The 24,227-nt window shown below is 37.2% G+C and overlaps 1 protein-coding gene across 8 annotated transcripts in view; it reads right to left on the bottom strand.

Moving 5' to 3' along the window:
- EYA4 (EYA transcriptional coactivator and phosphatase 4) overlaps positions 1-24,227 on the bottom strand; it is a 299,656-nt gene that overhangs the window by 106,421 nt on the left and 169,008 nt on the right. For all 8 annotated transcript variants that reach the window (XM_063443239.1, XM_063443241.1, XM_063443240.1 and 5 more), the window contains exon 3: positions 19,438-19,487. In XM_063443239.1, coding sequence (XP_063299309.1) covers positions 19,438-19,487 — 50 coding nt within the window. The remainder of the gene's footprint in view (positions 1-19,437; positions 19,488-24,227) is intronic.

The following is a 24,227-nucleotide window of genomic DNA, read 5'->3' as shown; positions in this document are numbered from 1 at the left end:
TTATTATATACCAAGTGTATTCAATGTGCAACATATGGAGGATCCAGAGCAAGTCCTTATGATATAACAAGGATGTTATAGTGTAGTAATTGTCAGAGGTATAACACCCCAGCCCTAGTTTGTTCCCAGGTAGATGCTGGCAAACGAATCATGTAACGTGTAATTCACCAGCAAGAGATGATACACCTTTTGAGTTTTTCTATTTTAGATTGTGGAATCCTCATTGATCATGTTTCTCATAAATGATTCTGTTGGATGTTTGTCAAAATCAACAAGCACGTTGGACATGCAAAGTACCTACTATAACTGTAATATGATTAGAACGTATTAGATCTAAAACGATTGCAAGCCAAGGCCAATTACATGGATTAGAGGCTAGATCTTGCTCAATCACTACATGTTTCTAAGAAGGACTTTCACAACTCACATATTTAAAAGTTTAACCTTTACATCTGAAAAGTAGTTTCAACACACCGACTTAGAACACCACACGACTGAGTGCATATTTCTGCATGAAAATGTAATTTCGTCTTAGACAAACTTTCTAAGACTCTTAATACCATACAACATTTTTTTGTATTAAACTGAATGAATGATCAAATAACATCAAGCATGTATAACAGTACTCTTGCAAATAAACCAGGTACAGTTGTGCTCAAAAGTTTGCATACCCTGGCAGAAATTGTGACATTTTGGCATTGATTTTGAAAATATGACTGATAATGCAAAAAATTTATTTTATTGAAGTATAGTGATCATATGAAGCCATTTATTATCACATAGTTGTTTGACTCCTTTTTAAATCATTATGATAACAGAAACCACCCAAGTGGCCCTGATCAGAAGTTTACATACCCTTGAATGTTTGGTCTTGTTACAAACACAAGGTGACACACACAGGTTAACATGGCAATTAAAAGTTAATTTCCCACACCTGTGGCTTTTTAAATTGCAATTAGTGTCTGTGTATAAATAGTCAATGAGTTTGTTGGCTCTCACGTGGATGCACTTAGAAGGCTAGATACTGAACCATGGGGAGCAGAAAAGAACTGTCAAAAGACTTGTGTAACAAGGGAAGGGAAGTTTATAAAGATGGAAAAGTATATAAAAAGATATCCAAAGCCTTGAAAATGCCAGCCAGTACAGTTCAATCACTTATTAAAAAGTGGAAAATGTGGGAATCTCTTGATACCAAGCCAAGGTAAGGTGGACCAAGAAAGATTTCAGCCAGAAGAATTGGTCGGAATACAAAGAAAAACCCACAGGTAACCTCAGGAGAAATACAGGCTGCTCTGAAATAAGACGGTGTGCTTGCTTCAAGGAGCACAAAACGACGATATTTAAAGAAATGAGCTGCTTGGTCGAGTTGCCAGATAGAAGCCTTTACTTCACCAATGCTACAAAAAAGCCTGGTTACAATATGACTGACAACACCTTGACACGCCTCACAGTTTCTGGTACACTGTCATTTGGAGTAAAGAGACCAAAATAGAGCTTCATGGTCACAACCATAAGCGCTATGTTTGGAGAGGGGTCAACAAGGCCTATAGTAAAAAGAATATCATTGTGAAGCATGGTGGTAGCTTACTTATGTTTTGGTGGGGTTGAGCTCCAAAGGCAAGGGGTATCTTGTGAAAATTGATTGCAAAATAAATGCAACATGTTTTCAGAAAATACTGGTAGACAATTTGCATTCTTCTGCACGAAGACTGCGCATGGGACGCTCTTGGACTTTCCAGCATGACAATGACCCTAAGCACAAGGTGAAGTTGACCCTTCAGTGGTTACAGCAGAAAAAGGTTCTGGAGTGGCCATCACAGTCTCCTGACCTAAATATCATACAGTCACTCTCTGGAAATCTCAAACGTGCAGTTTATAAAGGACTACCAAAGACTTTGCATGACTTGGAGGCATTTTGCCAAGACGAATGGGCACCTATACCACCTGCAAGAATTATGGGCCTCATAGACAACTATTACAAAAGACTGCACGCTGTCATTGATGCTAAAGGGAGCAATACACAGTATTAATAACTAAGGGTATGTAGACTTTTGAACAGGGGTCATTTCATTTTTTCTTTGTTGCCATGTTTTGTTTTATGATTGTGCCATTCTGTTATAACCTACAGTTTTCTTTTAAAATGGTACATATATTACCATTTCTCCAAGGGTATGCAAACTTGTAAGCACAACTGTATAGTCCACATGTAATATACCAAATTTTAATATGTTCCTAAGAACAGCATACTATATTTTTTACAACTGGATGAAATAAGTGCTGACATAAACATGCACAAAAAGGGGAATCTGTAATAAATAATAGGGGAAAAATGACGAACACTTTATATAATGATGGTTATTGGGGTAATATTTCATACATAATTTATGCATATATGCCCTGTAACCCACAGTTACCTGATTCACCCTGATTGCATATAACTTTCTAAATCTGGAGGTTAAATGTAGTACCACTAAGTCAGAATTAAAGGAATTTAACCTCAGCAAAAGATCTATTTTATGAGTTGCATTAAAATCCTGTCAGATCTGGTATTTTGAGCACTTATTGATTGAGCAGTTATTGATTGTCATCAGAATCCAGCAACACAGTTGCTGAGTATGACTTTACACTGTAAAGTACTATTGACTTTACCCATGCGGATCAAATGTTCCACATTGCTGTCATGACATTTTGGTCTCCGTGCCTTCATGGAATGTCCTACTTAATTGGTCATTACATTCTGGAATAGGATCTTTTAATACCAAACTGCTATATGAAATAGAACATCATGGGTCATTAAGGAGTTACAGGAACATTCCAAGCATGATGCAGCGGTTATGGTGCTAGGAGTGGACTTTATGTAGTCAAATAGTTTGAGAACAGTTAGACAAGTTACCTGGGGTCTGACAGGCACTGCTCCTTGACAACTCTGGGCAGCTAGGAAAGCCAGTAACTGCTGATAAAGAACTTCCTTTAACTCTCCTGAGCTAAGTCCTGCAGTTCAGGCCCATCTCATTGGGAGAGAGCTTCAGCTGACCACTCTCAGTAATTGATCTTAGCCAGGGCCGGATTAAGAGCACAGTGGACCTGGTGCTGACAATTATGATGGGCCTAATTACAGAATCTTATCGACCAAAAACACAAAAACAGTCATACCTCCCAAACGTCATGTATCTGATGGAGATGGTGTTGGAGGGAAACTCATAGGATTCAGCTATAAGAAAACACATACTCTATGCTAATCTCTCTCTAATTTATGCTTTCATCTTTCAAGTAAATCCATACCCCCTAACAGCTGTGTCCAGTGAAGCAGGAAGTCAATGGGTGGGGTAAAAGGGTGGGCCACTGGTGCGAATCACGTAACCAGACCTGCCAAAAGGGGAGAACATGCCCAAAAAGGGGGCATGTCTGTCCAATGAATTTGAAGGACAGCCTGGCATGAATGCATGTCAGGCTGCCCGCCAATCATGCAGGCTGTCCAACTAAGGGCATACTATGCAGGCAGCACCCTGAGCTTGACATAAATGTGTCTAATGATGCACTCACTCCATGCTTTCTAAGGACTGTCCCCTAGCACTCGCTGGTCCACTTGTCTCCTTACCTTCTTATTAGCAGGCATAAATTCCTGAGACAGAGAAAAGGTGTATGTAGTGAGTGTAGAAGAAAGGGGACATGCCACAGTGTTAGAGAGACCAACGTCTGCATTACCTAAACTAATTTTATTGTCGGCCAGTCCACACAAGTTTTGTTCCCATACATCCCTCTTAAGCTTCCAAACTTAAAGGGACACTATAGTCACCAGAACAACTACAGCTTATTGTATTTTTTTCTGCTAAGTAGAATAATTCCATTCAGGCCTTTTGCAGTAAACACTGTCTTTTCAGAGAAAATAACTCCACTGGCCACTCCTTAGATGGCTGCTAGAGGTGCTTCCGGGGGCAGTACTGCCTATTGTGCAGCACTGCCATTCAGTGTCTCCACCCTCTGCATGCAGACACTGAACTTTCCTCATAGAGATGCATTGATTCAATTTATCTTTATGAGGAGATGCTGATTGGCCAGGGCTATGTTGGACTTGTGATGGCTCTGCCCCTGATCTGCCTAGTTGACAGTCTCAGCCAATCCTATGGGCAAGTATTGTAATTTGCTCAGACCACCACTTCTGATGATGTCAGCAGACAGTCAGTTCAGAGGCAGAGCCAGCAGCTGCAGACTTGACTACAAGTTATATTTTACTATACTTAGGGAGGCAAGAAGGGGCCAGGGTGGTGGTTTTAACATAATAGGGTCAGAAATACAGGATTATGTTCCTGACCCTATAGTGCTCCTTTAAGCAAGAGTATGTGAAGAGTAGTTAGGGTTGCCACCTTTCTTGGGAAAAAATACCAGCCTTAATCATTTGTATAATCACAAGGAGTGACATCAGAGAAAATTCTGTAAAATCACCAACAAACTACTCACAGTTTGATTCTGCTGTATAGATGGATTGCTCCCAATGTCTCCCTGTCTCCCAGTGTCTCAGTCTCGCAAGTCACCCAGTGTCTCAGTATCCCTATGTATCACAGTGTCAGTGTCCCCATGTCGCCGAGTCCCCTAGTCTCCCAGTGTCTCAGTGTCCCCATTTCTCCCAATGTCTCAGTGTCCCTCCATGTCACTAGGATACTGGGGACACAGTGAGACCCGGGGACACTGAGAGACATGGGGACACTGAGAGACATGGGGACACTGAGAGACCCGGGAACACACAGACATGGGCATACTGGGAGACATGGGGACACTGAGACATTTAGGGAAACTGGGAGAAATGGGGACACTGAGACACTAGGGACACTAGGGACACAGACACATGGGAACATTGAAACATTTGGGGACACTAAGACACTAGGGACACAGAGACATGGGAACACAGACACTGGGAGACTAGGGGACACTGGGAGACAGACACTTGGGGACACTAGGAGACATGGGGACAGTTGTGGACATAGATATGGGGACACTGGGACATATAGGGACACTGGGAGACATGGGGACACTAGGCACACTGAGACACTAGGGGACACTAAGATACTAGGGACACAGAGACATGGGAACACAGACACTGGGAGACTAGGGGACACTGGGAGACTAGGGGAAACTGGCTGGGAGACAGACACTTGGGAACACTGGAAGACATGGACATAGACATGGGGACACTGGGACATATAGGGACACTGGGAGACATGGGGACACTAGGCACACTGAGACACTAGGAACACAGACACTGGGACACATGGGGACACTGAAACATTTGGGGACACTAAGACACTTGGGACACAGAGACATGGGAACACAGACACTGGGAGACTAGGGGACACTGGGAGACATGGGGCAGTTGTGGACATAGACATGGGGACACTGGGACATATAGGGACACATGGGGACACTAGGCACACGGAGAGACATGGGACACAGACACTGGGAGACTTGGGGACACTGAGACACTAGGGACACTGGCTGGGGGACATGGGGACACTGGGAGAAATGGTGACATAGTGTCTCCGTGTCCCAATGTCTCAGTGTCTCCCAATGTGCCTATGTCTCACAGCGTCCCCATGTGTCTCAGCATCCTCATGTGTCCCAGTGTCCCCTAGTGTCTCAGTGTCCCCTAGTGTCTCAGTGTCCCTATGTTTTCCAGTGTCCCCAAGTGTCTCAGTGTTCCTGTGTGTCCTAGTGTCTGTGTCCCCATGTGCCCTAGTGTCTGTGTCCCCTAGTGTCTCAGTGTCCCCATATGTCCCTTAGTGTCCCCTAGTGCCTCAGTTTCCCCATGTGTCCCCTAGTGTCTCCATGTGTCCCTGCTGCCTTTCCCCCCATCCCTCACTTACTGTAGAGCTGTTGTCTGGACTCTGCTGTGTAGCTGCACCCCCACGGATCAGTGAGTAGTAGAGAGAGGCAGGGATATGCTGTAACTTCCTAACCCTGCCTCTCTCCACACACAGTGACCCCTACTGGCCGGTGCTGGTATTGCAGAGTAATCTCCATTTATTCTGAGAAAAATACCTGCATTTGTATTGCCGGTATTACTGCAATACCGGCACGGTCAGGCAGCCACAAATACCGGCTGTGCCAGTAAAATACCAGTCAGGTGGCAAACCTATGAGCAGTGTGTAAAAAAAAAAAAAAAAAAAAAATTTTTTTTTTTTTTTTTTTTTAAATCAATGGGCCTATTCCATGGGCCTGGGCCTGGAGCTGCAGCTCCATCAGCCCCTATGTTAATCCGGCCCTGATCTTAGCTCTGCATTGCTAGCTAAGCTCAGACAGAGCTTTGAGTGTTCTGGATGCTGTAATGGAGGCACCTATAGGGCAGTGAGTGCTGCCATTTTGAGTATTATGTTCCATGCCAATTTTGCATTTGTCCCTAATTGTGAACAACAAATTACAGAAAAAGTGCAATAGAGAGAAAAACCGAATTACAATAAATTTGAACCAGCTTTTTCTAAGTGCCTTTTCTGAGGACATTTGGTAACATCAATGGGTCATTTTGACATATGAAATGAAATAAAAAATGGTTGTAGTAAAAACAACAACATATAAATTTTTAGGTGTCAGGTAAGAAAGATGTCTTAATTTCAAACATCACCTCTCTCTTACACATTAAACTTGGCAGGTTAACATGACATGAGAATATTGATCCACCACGCTCAGTTTCTTGACCAGCTGAACAAATGGAAGCTTGTTTTAAATACATATTTAAGTTGACATATTTCAATTCAGGAGAAGCACAGGACTAAAGTAGCACTTGTAGGACTTGGATGCATATAGCTAATATACCCCAGATGTTGCACTCCTGAGTGGAACATTAGTAAAAGGGACTGGAGCCTGATAAACAAATTTGACCATGGGAAAACAGATGTTAACCAAAATAGCATGTAATCTACGTGTAAGTGATCTTTCATGTCAACAAAAAAAGTGATGATTGACAATAAATATTCTCACCTGAATTAACCTTTGAGCACAGCAAATCACAATTGTCTTTTTTGTAGCAAAATTATTATGAAAGTTTCAGCCATTAAAATTCTATGATATATTTACTTATTAGATGACTGGCTGCATGTTTGTACATGTATGTATATTGAAACGTTCCACATGCACTTATACTTTAAGTATATATAAATGTAAAATTTTGTGTGCAGATTATTTTACTTTTGGATAGTGCAAGTCCCCTATTCCAGGTGAACTACATAAAACATACTTCACTGCCAACCACATCTTCATAGGGAAACAGTTCATTAGATAAATGTGTAAAAAAAAAAAAATAATATGCTGTATTCTTAAAGAGAATCTAGCAATACATAATTTTCTATGTCATTGATTTCTCTTAAAAATATAAATTTGATAATACAGTTTCAAAGCCTGGCTGCCCATAGAGAACTAGGAGGTGCCTGTAGCTACAGAGGATAATTTGATTTATATTTTTCGCCACAAAAACAATAAATGAATTTCAGTAAAATATGTTAAATAGGGAAACTCAAAATCAAGGTTTACAGGAGTTCCAAAAACAACCATTGGATGAACCTGACAGCATCACAACAAAACAAAATGTTTTCTATATAAGCAGTGATTATTACTAAATCTACATATATAGTAATTAAGCAGTGCAGTAATATTGTAAGGTGCTGGGGAATAATTTGGTGCTATATAAATACTAATAATAATGATTGCATACCACAATAATTCATTTATACATTTCACATTCATGCTGCACAACGTTGTGGCAAGGATAGTAGTAGCAAATATGTCAAATACTGCCTGAAGGTTGCCAAACATGATGGGAATGATCAGTCACACATCTAATGGGGATCTACATTTTTTGGCCAGCCTACATCAAAGCAATAATAAATGTAAAAAAAAAAAATAGAGAAAGGGCCCCATTTAATACACTTTTAAGGGAGTGGAGGAATATTATATAAATGCTTGATTTATCAATATTCAAACCTATATATTTTTTGAGAGCATTTCCCAGTATCCCGTTAATTGTTTATGCAAATTACCATTGCAAACCTTTTCTATGAGGATATACTGAAAAGAGACTTTGGACACAAATATAACTTATCTGTTACCACTGGACCAACCTTGAAGCATTGGCAAATCAGTAGAACAGACTGGGGATAAATACAGCTTGTCTACAGTATAAAATCTGGGCAGTGTCACAATGGTAAACAACTGTGCATTGGCATATAATTTAAAGTTAGATAACGGTAGGGATTGTCATGTTGTCAATAATATAATTGTAAACTATTACCGAGTGAGTGAATGTAAAATAATTCAGGTTAAAAAAAAAACAACAACACAAAACCACAATATGCACTAGAGCAATTCCAAAACAAATGCAAATATAGGGAGGTGAGAGGAGAGTATGGAATTTGACTTAATAGATATATCTGAATAACTATTAGAAGGTATAGTCATCCAACAGTTTAATTATGAATGTACACCCTAGATATCTGATGAAGACTTGTTTAAATATTTTTGGATAAACTATTAAAATGATTTAACATTTTGAAGCAATATTTCAATATTTTAATATGTTTATATAGGATATATTTTTTTTTCTTTTTTTACATTTTTAAAAAATAATCATTTTAAAAATTTGTCCAAAAGTATTGAATAATTTGAAAAGGGTATCCAACAACATTACATCAGGGCTGGAATCAGCACACATTTATTGAATAAAATAGAAGTTAAAGATAAATAAACTGTGATGCAATACATAGCTAAAATGATTCCTAGTATTTAAAAAAAAATACTGATATCTTATGAGATGAGTAAAAAAGCACATATTTCTCACAATTTAAGTTTACGTTTAATGCTACACGCTGTTTGTAGATCAACTACCGGTGTTACCAAATTGTTTTAAGATTTGGTGTTAAACCTGATAGAAAATATGTAAATATTATATTGATTTTACGTTGCAGCTCCCAGTGGACCGTTGATTGCCAGGCAGTTGCAAAAAAAAAACCTTTTTTTTCAGCCAGCCTGCACTAGGATGAACCATGAATAATGTTTAATCCTAATTCTATTATCTGCATGTTGCATCAAAAATGGAGATTCATTAGATCAGAGAACATATTCCAGTTTGTCCAATTTGTGTGTGCCTGTGGCCACGGCAATCTCAGTTTTCTTCTCTAAACAGCCAAAGTGGAAATAAATGTCATCTTTTGTTGTTGTCACTCATGCACTTTAAGGTTTGATGTGTCGACCATTCAGTGACACTCTCTTATATAGCAACTGAAATAACCATGCAATACAGAACTGCTATTGCCTTCCTGTCAGCTTGGACCAATCTAGCCATTCTCTTCTAGGCATTTCAAATCTGGGCCTCAATTTAATATTGGCTTTTCAAATGATTTTGTATTTTTGGATAAACGTTTAATAATCAAATAGATTGAAATTTTCTTATATTTTTATATTTATTTTTCCCCCAATACATTTTCACATTTACTTCATGGTGCTGTAAGTGGTTTATTTTATTTTATTATTTTTTTTCTATAAATATGGGTGTTTTCACCAATGACTATATCCTGATGAATGTTTCCACATAAAAATGAAATACTGATGTGAAAAAAAACCTTTGAGATTTGTTAAAGAAAAAGTTGGATTTTTTTTGGGGGGGAGGAGGGGGGGTGGGGGCTAATATACCTTTGTTGAATAGCAGGACTGGGCATCAACATTCTAGATTCCTCCAGCGCACAACATTTGTTTTCATATACATGTATATATAATTATATTTAATTATAATTTCAAACTGACGTTTGACTTACGTTATTTAGTTGCCCAGGAACCAAATCAACCAAGGGGGAATATTTAGAGAACAAAGTATTTTTTTGCAGTGAAAACTAATGTAAATGAGGTGACGGATATGAATAAGGAAGGAAATTATTTTAAAACCATTTATCTATATTTTGGCATTGAAATATTTTTGACACTCTAACGTTATTGTTGCTAGAGGCATGTGTTTGCTGGAACAATAACTAATATGCTTTATAAGGGTCGAGTTTTTTTATTTAAAAAATAATTAACAAAAGATTTCTAAGTCATTCATCTTAGCATGACAGATTGCTATGCCATGTCTTTTAATTCCTGTCCTGTTTTTGATTATTTAATGAAAAATGAAAGTTACGCTTCTGAGTCATTCATTGAAATTCATCAAATTCTACATCCAATAATGCTATTTAATATGAAAATATAGAGCTCATTTTCCCTTTTCTGGTGATTTTATGTACACATTTGTTTTTGGGGTATGGTCATGCAATCTAATTACATACACATTGCGCTGCAATGTAATAGAAAACGGCTGTACTTTGTCAGAGTTCAAAACAAACTGTTGCTCTGTAAAATACCTTGTCTTGGAATGTGACATGAATCTCAACCACAATCAGTAGCAAAAAAAATCATAGCATCCTGTAATCCATCAAAACTATGCTTATTGCTTTTTGTGGCAAGAAGTGCATGCATGCTTTGCATCACAAACTGATGATTATACACCTGAAAACACAATACTGCTACTGTATATTAAATGTTTAGAGGTACATTGGTTAGGTAAGCATCATGTTGCTGTTCCTTGTTGTATATACATGAGAGAGTTGTGATACTTTACTAAGTAGAATAATCTAGTGTACAAAAACGTAATAATTTGGGATTCTAATTAAGGCAAATCATACCTTCCATCTGTCCTGAATCCAGCAGGACGATGCTGATTTGGGGCTCCTGTTTCACATGCTCAGAATGGAAAACTACAGAAAAGTAATCATAAAGTGCAGTATGAGTGTGTTAACATGCTAGCAACAGGGTTTGGTTATTCTAGGGCAGGCATAGGCAACCTTCGGCACTGCAGATGTTTTGGACTAAACTTCCCATGATGCTTTGCCAGCATTATGGGTTTAAGAGCATTATGGGGGATGTAGTCCACAACATCTGGAGTCCACAACATCTGGAGTGCCGAAGGTTACCTATCCCTGTTCTAGGGTATACTACCTTTGCACATGGGCAACCATTGTTGGCTTACTAGCAGGATTGTCTATCATTATGACATGCCTTAGACTAAACCTAATGTATGTATGCGAGCACCAGCAGTGACACAATTTGCTTCAAAAGTGCAGGTAAAGGTGTCACTGGTATGCCGTGCTTGCTGTACCATCCTGTCTCCATACCTGCCTAATTTGGCAGGTATGTCAAAATGGTCACTTTTGTGAGAGAGTATTTTTTAATTGGGCACGTTATAATGAGAAATTGCCTGTCTTGTAAAGCAGCTTGCCTCTGGACCAGGAAAGCAATACTAAAATTAAGAGTTATCAATGAATGTAACCGTAACAATCAGGGTAATCTGTAGGGACTGCGTGTAAATAAACAGAGCAATGCTCTAGTACAAGGAGTGAGGATATATGGCACTGGAATTGTTAACACAAAGAAATGTAAATTAATAGCAATTTCAATTGAGATTTGATTCTCAGAAGAGAAGAGATCTGACTGCAATTCTGGGGTCAAGAAGCAATTTTTTCCTAGTTTGTAGCAAAATTGGAAGCGCTTCAAACTGGGTTTACATCTACACTGGTGTTTTTACCTTATCTTGGATCAACAGCAAATACAATGAGAAAGGCTGAACTTGATGGACGCATGTCTCTGTTCAGCCAATGTGACTATGTATTTTTTTTGTTCTAAATGATACTTTAGTTTCCTAAATTGTTATTAGTAAGTCACCTAATAGTTCTCACCCACACTGTTAAAATTAAAGTGTCCTTCTTAGTCTACTTGAAATTGATTAAGTATGTTGCCACTAAGACTAGCATGGGAAGTAGCAATGTGATTGCAATGGTGATGTCAAACCATGTTGTAGGTATAGTTGCTAGTGAGCCAGATTTAAAAATCTTAGATTATATACTACCCAGGTTCAAGAGCTGAAAGTCAATCTATAAATATAGACAGAAGGCTTTGGGTTTTGAAAGTAAGTCTGGGTTCTCCTGGCAGGCACAAATCAGGTTAATACGTAATTCTGAGGAAGGATATCTATTACAGGTAAGAACATTTATATCATCCCCGAACTGGTAACTTGAGTCAGTATACACACATGGTACATGGTCCACATTAGATGTAGCAACATATATAGTGAGGGAAAAAAGTATTTGATCCCCTGCTAATTTTGAACGTTTGACCACTGACAAAGAAATGATCAGTCTAACATTTTAATGGTAGGTGTAGTTCAACAGTGAGAGACAGAATAAATTATATATTTTTTTTTAAATACTGAAAAACGCATCTTAAAAAAAGTTATAAATTGATTTGCATGTCAATGAGTGAAAAAAGTATTTGATCCCCTATTAATCAGCAAGATTTCTGGCTCCCAGGTTTCTTTTAAACAGGTAATGAGCTGAGATTAGAAGCACTCTCTTACATAGAGTGCTCCTAATCTCAGCTTGTTACCTGTATAAAAGACACCTGTCCACAGAAGCAATCAATCAATCAATCAATCAATCAGATTCCAAACTCTCCACCATGACCAAGTCCAAAGAGATGGCCAAGGATGTGAGGGACAAGATTATAGACCTACAAAAGGCTGGAATGGGCTACCAGACCATCGCCAAGCAGCTTGGTGAGAAGGTGACAACAGTTGGTGTGATTATTCGCAAATGAAAGAACCACACAATAACTGTCAGTCTCTCTTCGTCTGGTGCTCCATGCAAAATCTCACCTCGTGGAGTTTCAATGATCATGAGAAAGGTGAGGAATCAGCCAAGAACTACACGGGAGGATCTTGTTAATGATCTCAAGGCAGCTGGGACCATAGTCACCAAGAAAACAGGATAAGAGATAGTATATGGGTCCCCATAACTTCTCCCCTACGTTGCTCACAGTGGGTTGGTCCATAGAACCCCCTACTGATAAGAAGAGAGTATTACATTATTCTATACATTGTCAGCTTATAAATGGAAAGCAAAGGGTTTGATGTAATGGCAAAGGCAATGATAAATATTTTCTTTCTCATCCTACCTAAATAGTGGAAAAGTGAGTCCTTAATTAATTTCTCAACTGCTGTAGCCTTACCCTTCTCTTAAAATGTCACAGTCCTTTGTGGATAGACATACCATAGAAAACAGTATATTTTAGCATTCATACACAGGTTAATGTAAGTAAATGTAATGTATATACATTTAAAGACAAAACATATCATATATTCACAAGAAACCTGGAAACCTGGAAACCTGGTGCTGTGCAGACTAATCCCACTACATGTAATGCAATGACAATAAAATTGGCGTGTGCTGAATTGTGCTCAATAAACCACATAGAGTGCAGCTGTATAAATAACAGGTGCAGAAAGTGCATGTGGTATATGCACCTAAAAAGTAGCTTTTATACACATTCACATACATCAAATAAAAAAAAATAGAAAACAGTTGTTGGAATACTAGAGTAAAGGAATATGTATAATATAATTATTATATATATAGTTTCCCCCCACCAATAAGCAATAAAAATAAGATAAAACACCGTCTTTGTATACAGTTACCATCTTATCCCTAAGATAAAGGTGTCTCTGCCATGGAACACATGATTCCACTATGGGTGGCATCCTGATGGAGTAAGATCTACTTCAGGGCTCTTTTATTTTACCATATCTGGTAATGGTATCCATTCACCCCAGATGGACGAGATTAAGTCAGAAGAGAGGGCTTGCAGTTTAAAGTGAAATATCACAGGATGGACCTTAAATCCATGCGCACAACAAAATGAGATGAAAAATAAATTAAAGAACTTCAAGTAAAATAAAAATGATTTAAAACTGGTTGACTGGATGACTGGTTGGCCACTATCCTTAGAGGTCAAGTCGATGGGTGGGACTGAGCACAACTCATAACTTTTCGACTTCATATGACAACTACAGCAATGCAAGATTATGGCGATAATACACTTAGGGCAGTAAACATCTGCATTCAATAAACAATTTGTGACCCATAACGTTTCAGGGACACAGTCTTGTCCTCAGTGAAATGAACCCCACATTATGTATCAGATTGGTGAAATGAACCAGGTGAATGATAGCCTTAGCAAGATGGGGAAATTAATAACATCGTCGTGAAATGACACCTGTAACTAATTGGCACTCTAGTAGTTTCTAAAGTAAAGAGTTATGATTCTCCTGAAGATATTGATTACTGATTGTTGTCCAATCTAGTATTGCCACTGATTTTGTACACTTCTAGGATAACTAATAATTAGCTATCAAGACTGGTTGTGAGTATTAGGCTGTAGTCCTGTACCAAATTATTTTATTTAATATACAAGATGTCAGCCAGTAGAGATGGACAAAATCTGCTTGCATATCTTGGTCTACTTCTGTCTAACTGAAACGTACATGATGTGCAGGCAATATGGCTAGCATGTAAAATCACCACTAAAACCTGCAAATTCTAGCCTCAAATTTATAAAACAAACATCCTTTATACATAAACCTTATTTCTAAATCATTCTAAAATGAATGGGACTGTTTATATTATTTTCAGCTGTGGCGCTGCTTCTTTATATGAAATCCTATTAACATTTGGTGCAGCTAGTTACCCACATGCCAAACAGACTATGGACAGTAAAGGTCCCATGGGATACAGAATGCTGAGTGCTCTAGCCACAGGTACTAGAAAGGTAAACCTCTGTTATAATATTATTAGGGTACTTTGTAACGGTTACTTGAAAATGCTAAATTTCACAGACACCCCATTAAATGCCTAATTTTATCACTTCACAGCTCCAGATTTGAATAGAGGGCCACATGTGTTTGCTTTCAAAGCAATCTTTTAGACTTCTTTGGAAAGGAAGGCTACACGGAGAGGACCTTCCAGAGCCCTGAAAGAGTTTATTCTACGATTTTGGAATGGTATGTTTTCCTAAAATGAGTGAGGAGCAAAAACATAAAGCATCTCGGAGAACAAGGCAGCACAGACAGCCCATCTGCAATTTAACCACATGAAAGACCCATGGGCAAATTCAAAACCATTAACGCAAGTGCCAGGAAAATCTGCCAAAGAGCCAGATGCTGTAATGTATTGAGGGATATCTTCCACAGGTTGTCATCTGAATCCTCTAATTACTAGTTAAAGGGAGAAGGTGCGAAGAATCATACAATTCAAATACAAGGAAACAGCTTAACTCTATCACTACAGGTGAAGTCAGGATTTCTAAAATTGCTAGGTGTGAAACTACGATTATGGCATTGTTTATTCTGACTCGAGTGCACTGTTTCATATTAACAGAATTAAAATAAAGGTTTCCAAAGTTTACTATAATTTTACCTGTAAGTCTATAGAAGCCCATGTTTTCTCTCTGAGGTGTTTATACCACTTTATCGACATGTTTACTTGATTCACACTAAGAATGATTTCAGGCTTAGATTTTGGATACCACAAAGGGGTGGAAAAAAAAGGGGACAGGTTTAATCTATGGTTAAATAACTAAAAAAATCTGTGATACTTTAATGTATATTCTGCTTGTAACAAAGCACACATTTAGAGACAGGCACATATATTTAAAAGGCACAAAAATCGCAGTAGTTCTTTTTAAAACAAAAAAATATTTGCAAAAAAGTACATATGTAGCAAGAAATTAAATTGTCAACATTTGGGGCAATTTGGTTTGTTCAGTTTTTAGAACTGAATTAAACAATAAAACAAATTAATTAAACTAAATCTGCAGAGAACCAAATTAGCTCTAGAATAGGTTATTATAGCCTGATATTATTTTTTTTTTAAATGACACGATGCTGATGATAATAATAATAATAATAATAATAATAATAATATCACTAGTATGACAATCAAGAGGGAGTATGTTTAGCATTTTACTTTTCCCTCTCAATGTAGATGTAGGTGAGAGTTTAAATGCAAATTTTTAAATATCTTATGCTAGCTTATGTTTTCACCTTCTCATTTCTCGTAGTTAGACATGACTGAGTATCCTGATCGTACTTTCATTAAAAAATGTGCAGATACTCTACATGACATGACACAGTTTTGCGACGTTTGCAACTCTGATGCTTGTCTGAACTGTCGTGGTCATACAAGCTTGTATATAATCCTATGCACAAAAATAAAATACATAAATACAAAATGAAAAAAGGCAAATTTGTATTCCAAAGAATGAGTATAAAAAGCAGGAGGAGATAGCTATCTCATACACCTCCATCTGTAAGTGGATACTCATTAACTATTATCAACTATTATAAAATTGGTGGCTGATGCAATTGCATCCCATCCTTAGATGTATGTGGTGTGGGTATTAAAATATTACTAAGTGGATGAGTCATTGGCTGTTCACTCCATAGAGTAGGCTGTGGGATGGCAGCATTAATCATTAAATCATTAAATGTGGGCTTGCCAAGATATCCTAAATAGGAACAACCCAACTTACTCCCATCACCTTGTCAAATACCCACAAGGTTGGGAGTTAATGAAATGGAGTTGGTTTCTCTTCCCCAGGGCTGTGGGAATGAGACTGGTTATTTGGATCTGCAGGACTGTCACCCAGGAGACTTTAGTAAAGTGACTAATAACAACATATTTTTAGGCATAATTTTCAACAGAGCAGGCTACTACTATAAGTTAAAGCAGTGTTTCCCAACCCAGTCCTCAAGGCACACCTACCAGTCCAGGATTTAAGGATTACCCAGTTTTGTCTAAGGTGTTTTTAGAAAAAAAAGAAAAAAACACCTTAGACAAAACTGGGTAATCCTTAAATCCTGGACTGGTAGGTGTGCCTTGAGGACTGGGTTGGGAAACACTGAGTTAAAGGCACAGAAAAATACTGAGCCATTTGATAGGTCCATGCTCGCTTTCTTATTTAATTTTGTTAAAAATTATTAATCAATAAGTTACTTCTCATCAGCTTTCTGCCCCTCCGTCCATTATTTCACCATTCCCTTATTCAGCTGTATCGGTAAAGCCATGCTATTTAATTCCTGGGGCAATCAATGTATTTGCATACAAAATGCCTTAAGTGAATTCTCAGTGCAAATAATACTTTTTGCAATTCAGACATAAAGTCAGAGCTTTGTAAAAGTACATTTCTTGATTAAGTCTAAAATTATATAGAACAAAAATAGTAATTGTATTACGCAATGGATTTTTCATGTTACAGCACAAAGCAAGTTTAAGTTTTACACATCTGGCAATACTAGGGAACAAATTTGGGATGTTGGACATGTCCCCACCCCTGAAATTGCAACAGTTGGGAGGCTTGAAATTTTAAATATTAAAAGTTGGGAGGCCTGAACTTTTAAATATTAAAATATTTTAAATATCTTCACAAAGGCAGATATGACCATTACCCAGCAGGGAAGATAATGGAGGATGAGAAATGTAAACACTGAGGGAGATTTATCAAAATGTTCTTTGTAAAAAAAAAAGTAACCTAACGTACTAAAGTAGGTCAATCACCATAGATTTGTATGAACTAATTTGGAGTAATAGTTTTTTTGTGACAGCCATTACAGTAGGTGTTTCTCAGCTTTTACACTAATTTTTCATTCGCACATTTGCCTGTTTATTTACAATCACCAGTGAAACCAGTGGAACCAGTGGGACATTCCATTGGTGACTCCTCAGCTTTTACATGTTTATATCACTTTTGAGGTAAGAACACTCTTATAACCTCAACTAAGTACGGTAACAAACGCATTCCACTTAACCAATAAATGCCCTCGTATCACTCTATATTGCCATCATTCTCACATTTGCAAACCCCACCTTCTGTTTCTCACCATTACTAACCATCTAAATTTTAAGATTACATGGAAATAGGGCCTTCAACTCCTCCTGTATTTGTTTGTCAACTTGTGTATTGTCTCAGATGTGTTCTTTTTACTTTTGCCAATTGTACCCATGTGTAGTACTTTCTTGACGATTTATAAATAAAAACAATAAATCCCTTCAAATGTTTCTGTTTCTCCTACTCCATAGCATTATTTAAATGAATACTCCCACCCATTAGCTTATTTAATCTGCTATTGAGCATTAGTGTCCCCGGAGACCTACCTACCTTCAGGGGTTATTAATGAATGTCTGGTTAAAGGGACAATCTAACACTAAAACAATGTAGCTTATTGAAGTGGTTTTAGTGTATAGATGCCCCTTCAATCTCACTGCTCAGTTAATTGTCATTTATGAGTTAAATCACACCTAGATCACACTTCCCCTGCCAGACTCCCTACAACAGTCCTGTAAAAATTGATCTCATTTTTTAACTTATTTATTGCACAGTGCTTTAAAGTTACAAATTTAGTACAGTATAATTATGTAGCTTGGTTTTGTATATCATGGCAACTATCAGAGTTAATTCTGTATAACTAAAATTAATTGTATCATTCCTGTGAATTTTGTAAAATAAATAAAATATCAGAAAGTGATATAAAAGAAATGAAAATGATGAAGCTTATGTGAAAACATGTGAATTAAATAGTAGCAGTAGACCCTAAAAACCTCAACACAGAATAAGTACTTTCTTAGCAGGACACTAAGCACCACAACCAATACAACTTATTGCAGTGTTTTCAGTCCCTTCTGGTTTTGTCAAAACATTCGACAAAAACTAGGGATCATCTGACCCAAAAAAGCGTAGCCTCACTGCTCTCACTGAGATGATAAAAAATCTCTCTTCCTCTGTGAGTGCGGAGGCAGCAATTCTTGGAAACATTATGGGAATTATTTTTACTTTTTATAATAAATAGAAGTGTTTTTGAATTTTCGAGCAGTTTGACAGTACGCTTTTAATTTAGATCTCATCCAGCCTTCATTTCTTTTGAGATTGTTACAAATTAGTAATACACAAATGTAAATTCTGACATATAAAGTATCTGAGTCAGCCATCTGCTAAGTAAATCTTTTTACGAGAAAGAAATTAGGATGGCATACGTTTGGCATGTTATTTTAAATTAATATGGAATACAGGTTTGGTTCTATAGAGCCAAATGGGAACAGTAAAAGAGAATGTTCCCTTCGATTCTGCATACGATTTAACAAAGCTTCTCCATCGGGAGCAAGAATTAAAACAGGTGATGAAATTAATAGAACTAATAATTCTATGAAACAAGCAGAAGCAAAATATAAAACACATCTCATGAAATATAACAGGTGACAAGTTGGCAGTCCGTTCTCTGCAAGCCATTTCAGCTTTTATCTACTCCTCGTCATTTCCATTCCATTCTCCTATTAATTGTAACAGCCATTAACACCATTAGCATGCCTGGTGTAAGTTACATTTCAAAGCACATGCGCCTGGCCCATATGCCATATAAGCAAGCCTTTTCTGCCTCTGTTTTTCTTTCACACTTGTGGTCTCTGGATATGATTCTGCTTTGAAAGTTTTTAACAAATCACGTTTTCACTTCATCTGCTAATCATGAAACATTTTAATGCTGGTTACCTGGAATTTGGGGGCTCTGTAACATCTGAATCTGTGCTCGTTTTCTTAACCTGCAAAAGGAAAATGACTGCCAGTTATTTATTTATTTTTTTAACTTAACATAAGATTTATTAGTTTTATTTCAAATGCTTGTGGTTCAGATAGTGGGTTCTGTTTTGCTAACATTGAATGTCGGTGTTGAAAAGCATGTTTTGCTAAACAGTTAAAATTGTATTCTTAGTTGCCATCAATATGTTCTCAAGAATTGAATTTGTTTCTAAAATAACAATTTAGAAACAAGTTAAAGATAATATGCCTACATTAAAAAAAAAAAGTTTTGCTTGTTAAGAAAAAAAAACAATATTTTTACAACTAAATTCCAATCTAAATTTAATGCAATTAACACCACATTTATAGATATGTAGGCAGCTTGTCCCCTATATTGTATATATTTGGATTTTACCTTTAAAATGGATGAGATGCATAGACAGGGTTATTCACTAAATTGTGAATTGTTGGGATTTCAAACTGAATTAAAAAAAAATTCAAATTTTAGTCTAAACTGAAAACATACCTGACTTTTTTGCCTACAACTTAAAATTCAATCTGATTTCACCCTTAATTCCTTACTTTAATGATTGATCCTAAAGATATTTTCACTTTTAGTGTCATACTATAGCTGTAGAAGGCAGGGAATTGGTGGCACAATTGCCTCAAATACAAATACCCAATGGTGTTTTAAACCCAACACAAGGTATAATAAATATATTTAAAGTGTCCTATCACTTGCTTCATTCAGTACAATAATCATGTGTGCTAGCCATTTGTTGCATTATACATTTTAACCTAAATTTAAAGTGGAGTTATAATTTCATTAAAATGAAACAAAGGTTAATAGCAAAATAATCGTTTTTAAATCACACCTTTGGGATGAAAAATCACAGTGCATTCCTTTTAAGAGGGGCTGATTGTCCTTATTTTATATATATATTTTAAGGATAACCTTATGCCTTGGATGTGTATCTATTTTGACAGCTACAGGTCAGATGCTACAAAGAGAGTATCACTGTTTCAAAACGTTGTATTCTATATATGGAAGTTTAAAGCTAAGCATGTAACCCAAAACCACATATGGAAAAGTACATATGTATACAGAAATATTTTTTACCAGTAAAATGTTATTAAAATAAGTTTTCAGAATACAAAATAAAGAAAATATAGAAAAATATGGGTCTATCAAGCATAATAAACAACAAAGAATAGTAGAGTGACATACAAACTTGGAATCAAATACCAAACCTCTATACTCATTAAGCTATCATCCTCATTAGATGATAATTACACATACAATAATGTGGATATGAGAGGTAAGCACACAACGTAGCTGAGTAGAATGAGTAAGAGATTGCATTTTCAGTTTTAGAGAAGTCAAAGGAAAAAAAAAAAGAAGGAATAAGGAAAAAGAGAGGAGGTGAAAAGCAAGGAGGAGAGAAGGGCCCACAAGAGATGCAAGGGAACTTTATGGCCCTGGAATAAAAGGGGATTCAATTATTTGTAACAGGTTCTGGACATTCAAAAGACTTCCTAAATCATCTAAAAAACATTGTATGAGTATGTAGTGTCATTTAGGTTATGGACATTTTCCCAATACCATTTTTGGTGTTTATTATGGAAATTATGATATAGATATAATGGAATTAGAATACAGATGATGGACCAGACATTGTTTAATAGCTAGCGATATATGCTAGCTATTATATGGTTTGTTTTTTTGCTATGAGGGATGCTCTTTGTTAAGATCTATAAAAGGGGCAACCTCCAGTTGAGTGGGGTTCACTAGTGAGGTAATGTGGTTAGCTAATTTGAAAGCTGTTACTAAGGACCTGTTAATAACGACCTGTGGAGGGACATTAGTCTCCACAGTTTCACCACTGTTTATTGGATTCAAGGGGCAAATATGTGCTAATCTAATGGGGGCCAACTAACCTTAAAATGATTTTCTGCATTAATACAAATAAAATATAAACACAAAAATGTTACACAATTCAAGCAGCCAGTTTCCTGCTAAACTCATTTATATTGAAATTACAATGGAAAAGTTAAGACATGTGCTGTGTAGACATTCCAAGTTTTCATGGTCTATGAATTATTTGAGAGAATTTAACACCACCAATCAAAATAAATTATCCTCATATAAAATTAATACATTATATATATATATATATATATATATATATCGAAAGGAATTCAACTAGAGGCACTTACATTTTTACATCCCTTATCACAATAAATCAATTACAACCTATAAACTACAATGCCTTTAACATTGTAATTAACATTTTATGTGCCTTTTTCGAAATAGTTTCATTTTAATTGTTCTTTTAGCTCCAACCTATCAGTCAAATTAATCTGTCCAACACAACAACCCAACATAACAATATAAACTGGTTCTAATTAAAAGAAATATATAAATGCTGTACTGATCTCTTTAATTACTATAGAAAAATACAAAAACTTTTTTTTCAGAGCGGGGTCAGCCACCTGTCAGCTTGCAGATCCCTTGTACGGCCACTATGGTGGAAGGAAGTAATTACACTGCACTTCCTCCTACAACACAAAACCACAGGAAAGAGACAGTGTGTAAAAGCCCACTCCCATCAGCCGTGCAGCAAAAAATCTAGGGGAGCAAACAGGCAAAACTAACATAGATGGCATGATTATCCCTGCTTAATAAAACACATAGCACTTATGGTGTTTATTCATCCATTGTTTTCGGATGCTTCTACATAATTTAGTATTTAGATCATGTAGGTAAGTAATTATAAAACACTAGAGCAGGAAACAGGGCTGGTTCTGGTGCAAGCTGTGTGTGTAACAGGATGAGGTATGGTTAGGAGCTTACATTATATTCCCACCTCCTGGGTAGTGAGTGAGAAAGTGACCATAGACAGCAGCACAAACAGGTCCTCTTGGGTTTAACACACTACTGGAGGAGGTTCATTTGGTTATATATGCATTTTAATAAATCCAGCTGTTTCAGTATTTTTAGGATGAAACTGCCATCATCATAGTCTAGCAGTTCAAGTAGCTATATAACCATGTCAGATTTGCATTGCAATGTTCTTTTTGTGGCTTTAGATTACGCAATATAAAACACTCTGCCACTCTGTTTTAATTCATGTGCCAAACATCACAAATAAACATGGCCTATATCCCATCCAAACCTGCATCAAACTCCAAAATCACCACCTGTGTTCGTACACAATGGCACATTTCCCCTACATTCATGCACAATGACACATCCCTGCATTTATACACAATGATAACCCCCCATTCATATATATTGACCACACAGCTCAAATACACACCTGCATTCACACACAATGGCACACAGCTCTTTAGGGTGTAACATCTTATTGCATTTGCATTTTTAGCATGCAGTGGGGTTGGTAGGGGAGGTCTATGACTCTGGAGTGATAAGGGGGGGAGCAGGGACATCAAAAAGTGGGGGCTGCAGGAGCTAGTGTCTTGAATAGCCACAACTCCTTTTTTCACTCTCTGCTTGATCAGTGGCCATGCAAAGAGGAGCCTTTAAGGGATTGTGGGGAGATCAAAAATCTCCCTCATTGGCCCCCTGTCCAGATTGTTGGGGTATAGGGGAGCCCAGAAAGCCTCTGCTCACACCCTCCGTCTGCTGAGGACACCATGGGAGCTGCCATATATTTTATCTTACAATGAGTAAGACAATCAATTTTTCCCACAACCGTAGCTAACTTCACTTTTTTGTCAAGTTTTGTCAAGGTACAATTTTGCCTGAAGACAAAATAGCCCCTACTTTGTCTTATGATAACTTTGACTGCCTTGGAATTTCAGTAAAATTACAATGCAGTCTTTATTTTATCTTTATAAAAAGCTAATTTCTTTACTGACGGAGATGCTTTAAGCCTATCATTGCTTACATTGTACACCAATATTGGTGTATCCAAACCTATATCTGTAAATGTTAAAATGCCAGAAATATATACCACTAGCTGCATCACTAACTTGCATCACTGCCCTTCGGCTAAAAGCAGCTGTCTTAAAATGTCATCATGTTTCAAGACACAGATTATAAAGCACCTGAATAAGGAGGAGTCCAAAGTCTGGCCAAACTTAGCATGTATAAAAACAGTATTGATTAGGGACACACTCAGAACATATTATATTTTATAGTGCACCATGTGGTTATCATGTATCATAATGTATTTAGTCCTGGATCAATGAAATCTAGGGCAATATTTTTTTTTTCAATTTGACAATTTTTATTGTTTTCTTGGGGTACAGAAGGAAGAAGGGGATTAAGGGATAGCAAGGTATTATATTTACATCCTTATTGGTTGCATTAAACAGGTTTGACACATACAGCTTTTTTAGTATAATTTTTAACACCAAAGCCCATGGCAAGTTGTCGTGGTGTTTTACCTCAGCGCCTGGCCATGTTATCATTTAGCAGTGGTATGTCACCTTGGTTTGTCACATCATATTATCGCATTGTCCAGTCACTGAGTGTTGTTCACTTTAGTAGTGCGCGTCTTGGTTCGCATTATCGGTTGCCTGTCATATCGTCTGATTTCTCACCCAGATATACGTCTGGTTATGTTGTCTTGTGTCTCAGGGTGGTCATGGTGGTTGGGATTGGTGTTCCTTGTCCTTGGTGCTAGTACTGGGTGAGTCGAAGGTCATGTGCTCTGTGACCTATAGATCTGTTGTGTCGGTGGTGCGTTTGGCCCTTGGGCTAGGCTAGGGCTGGTCTTGTCGCCTATGTTCCCTGT

The sequence above is a fragment of the Pelobates fuscus genome, chromosome 2, assembly GCF_036172605.1.
Source record: "Pelobates fuscus isolate aPelFus1 chromosome 2, aPelFus1.pri, whole genome shotgun sequence".
NCBI classification, from domain to species: Eukaryota; Metazoa; Chordata; class Amphibia; order Anura; family Pelobatidae; genus Pelobates; species Pelobates fuscus.
This window is presented reverse-complemented; position numbering and strand designations above follow the sequence as displayed.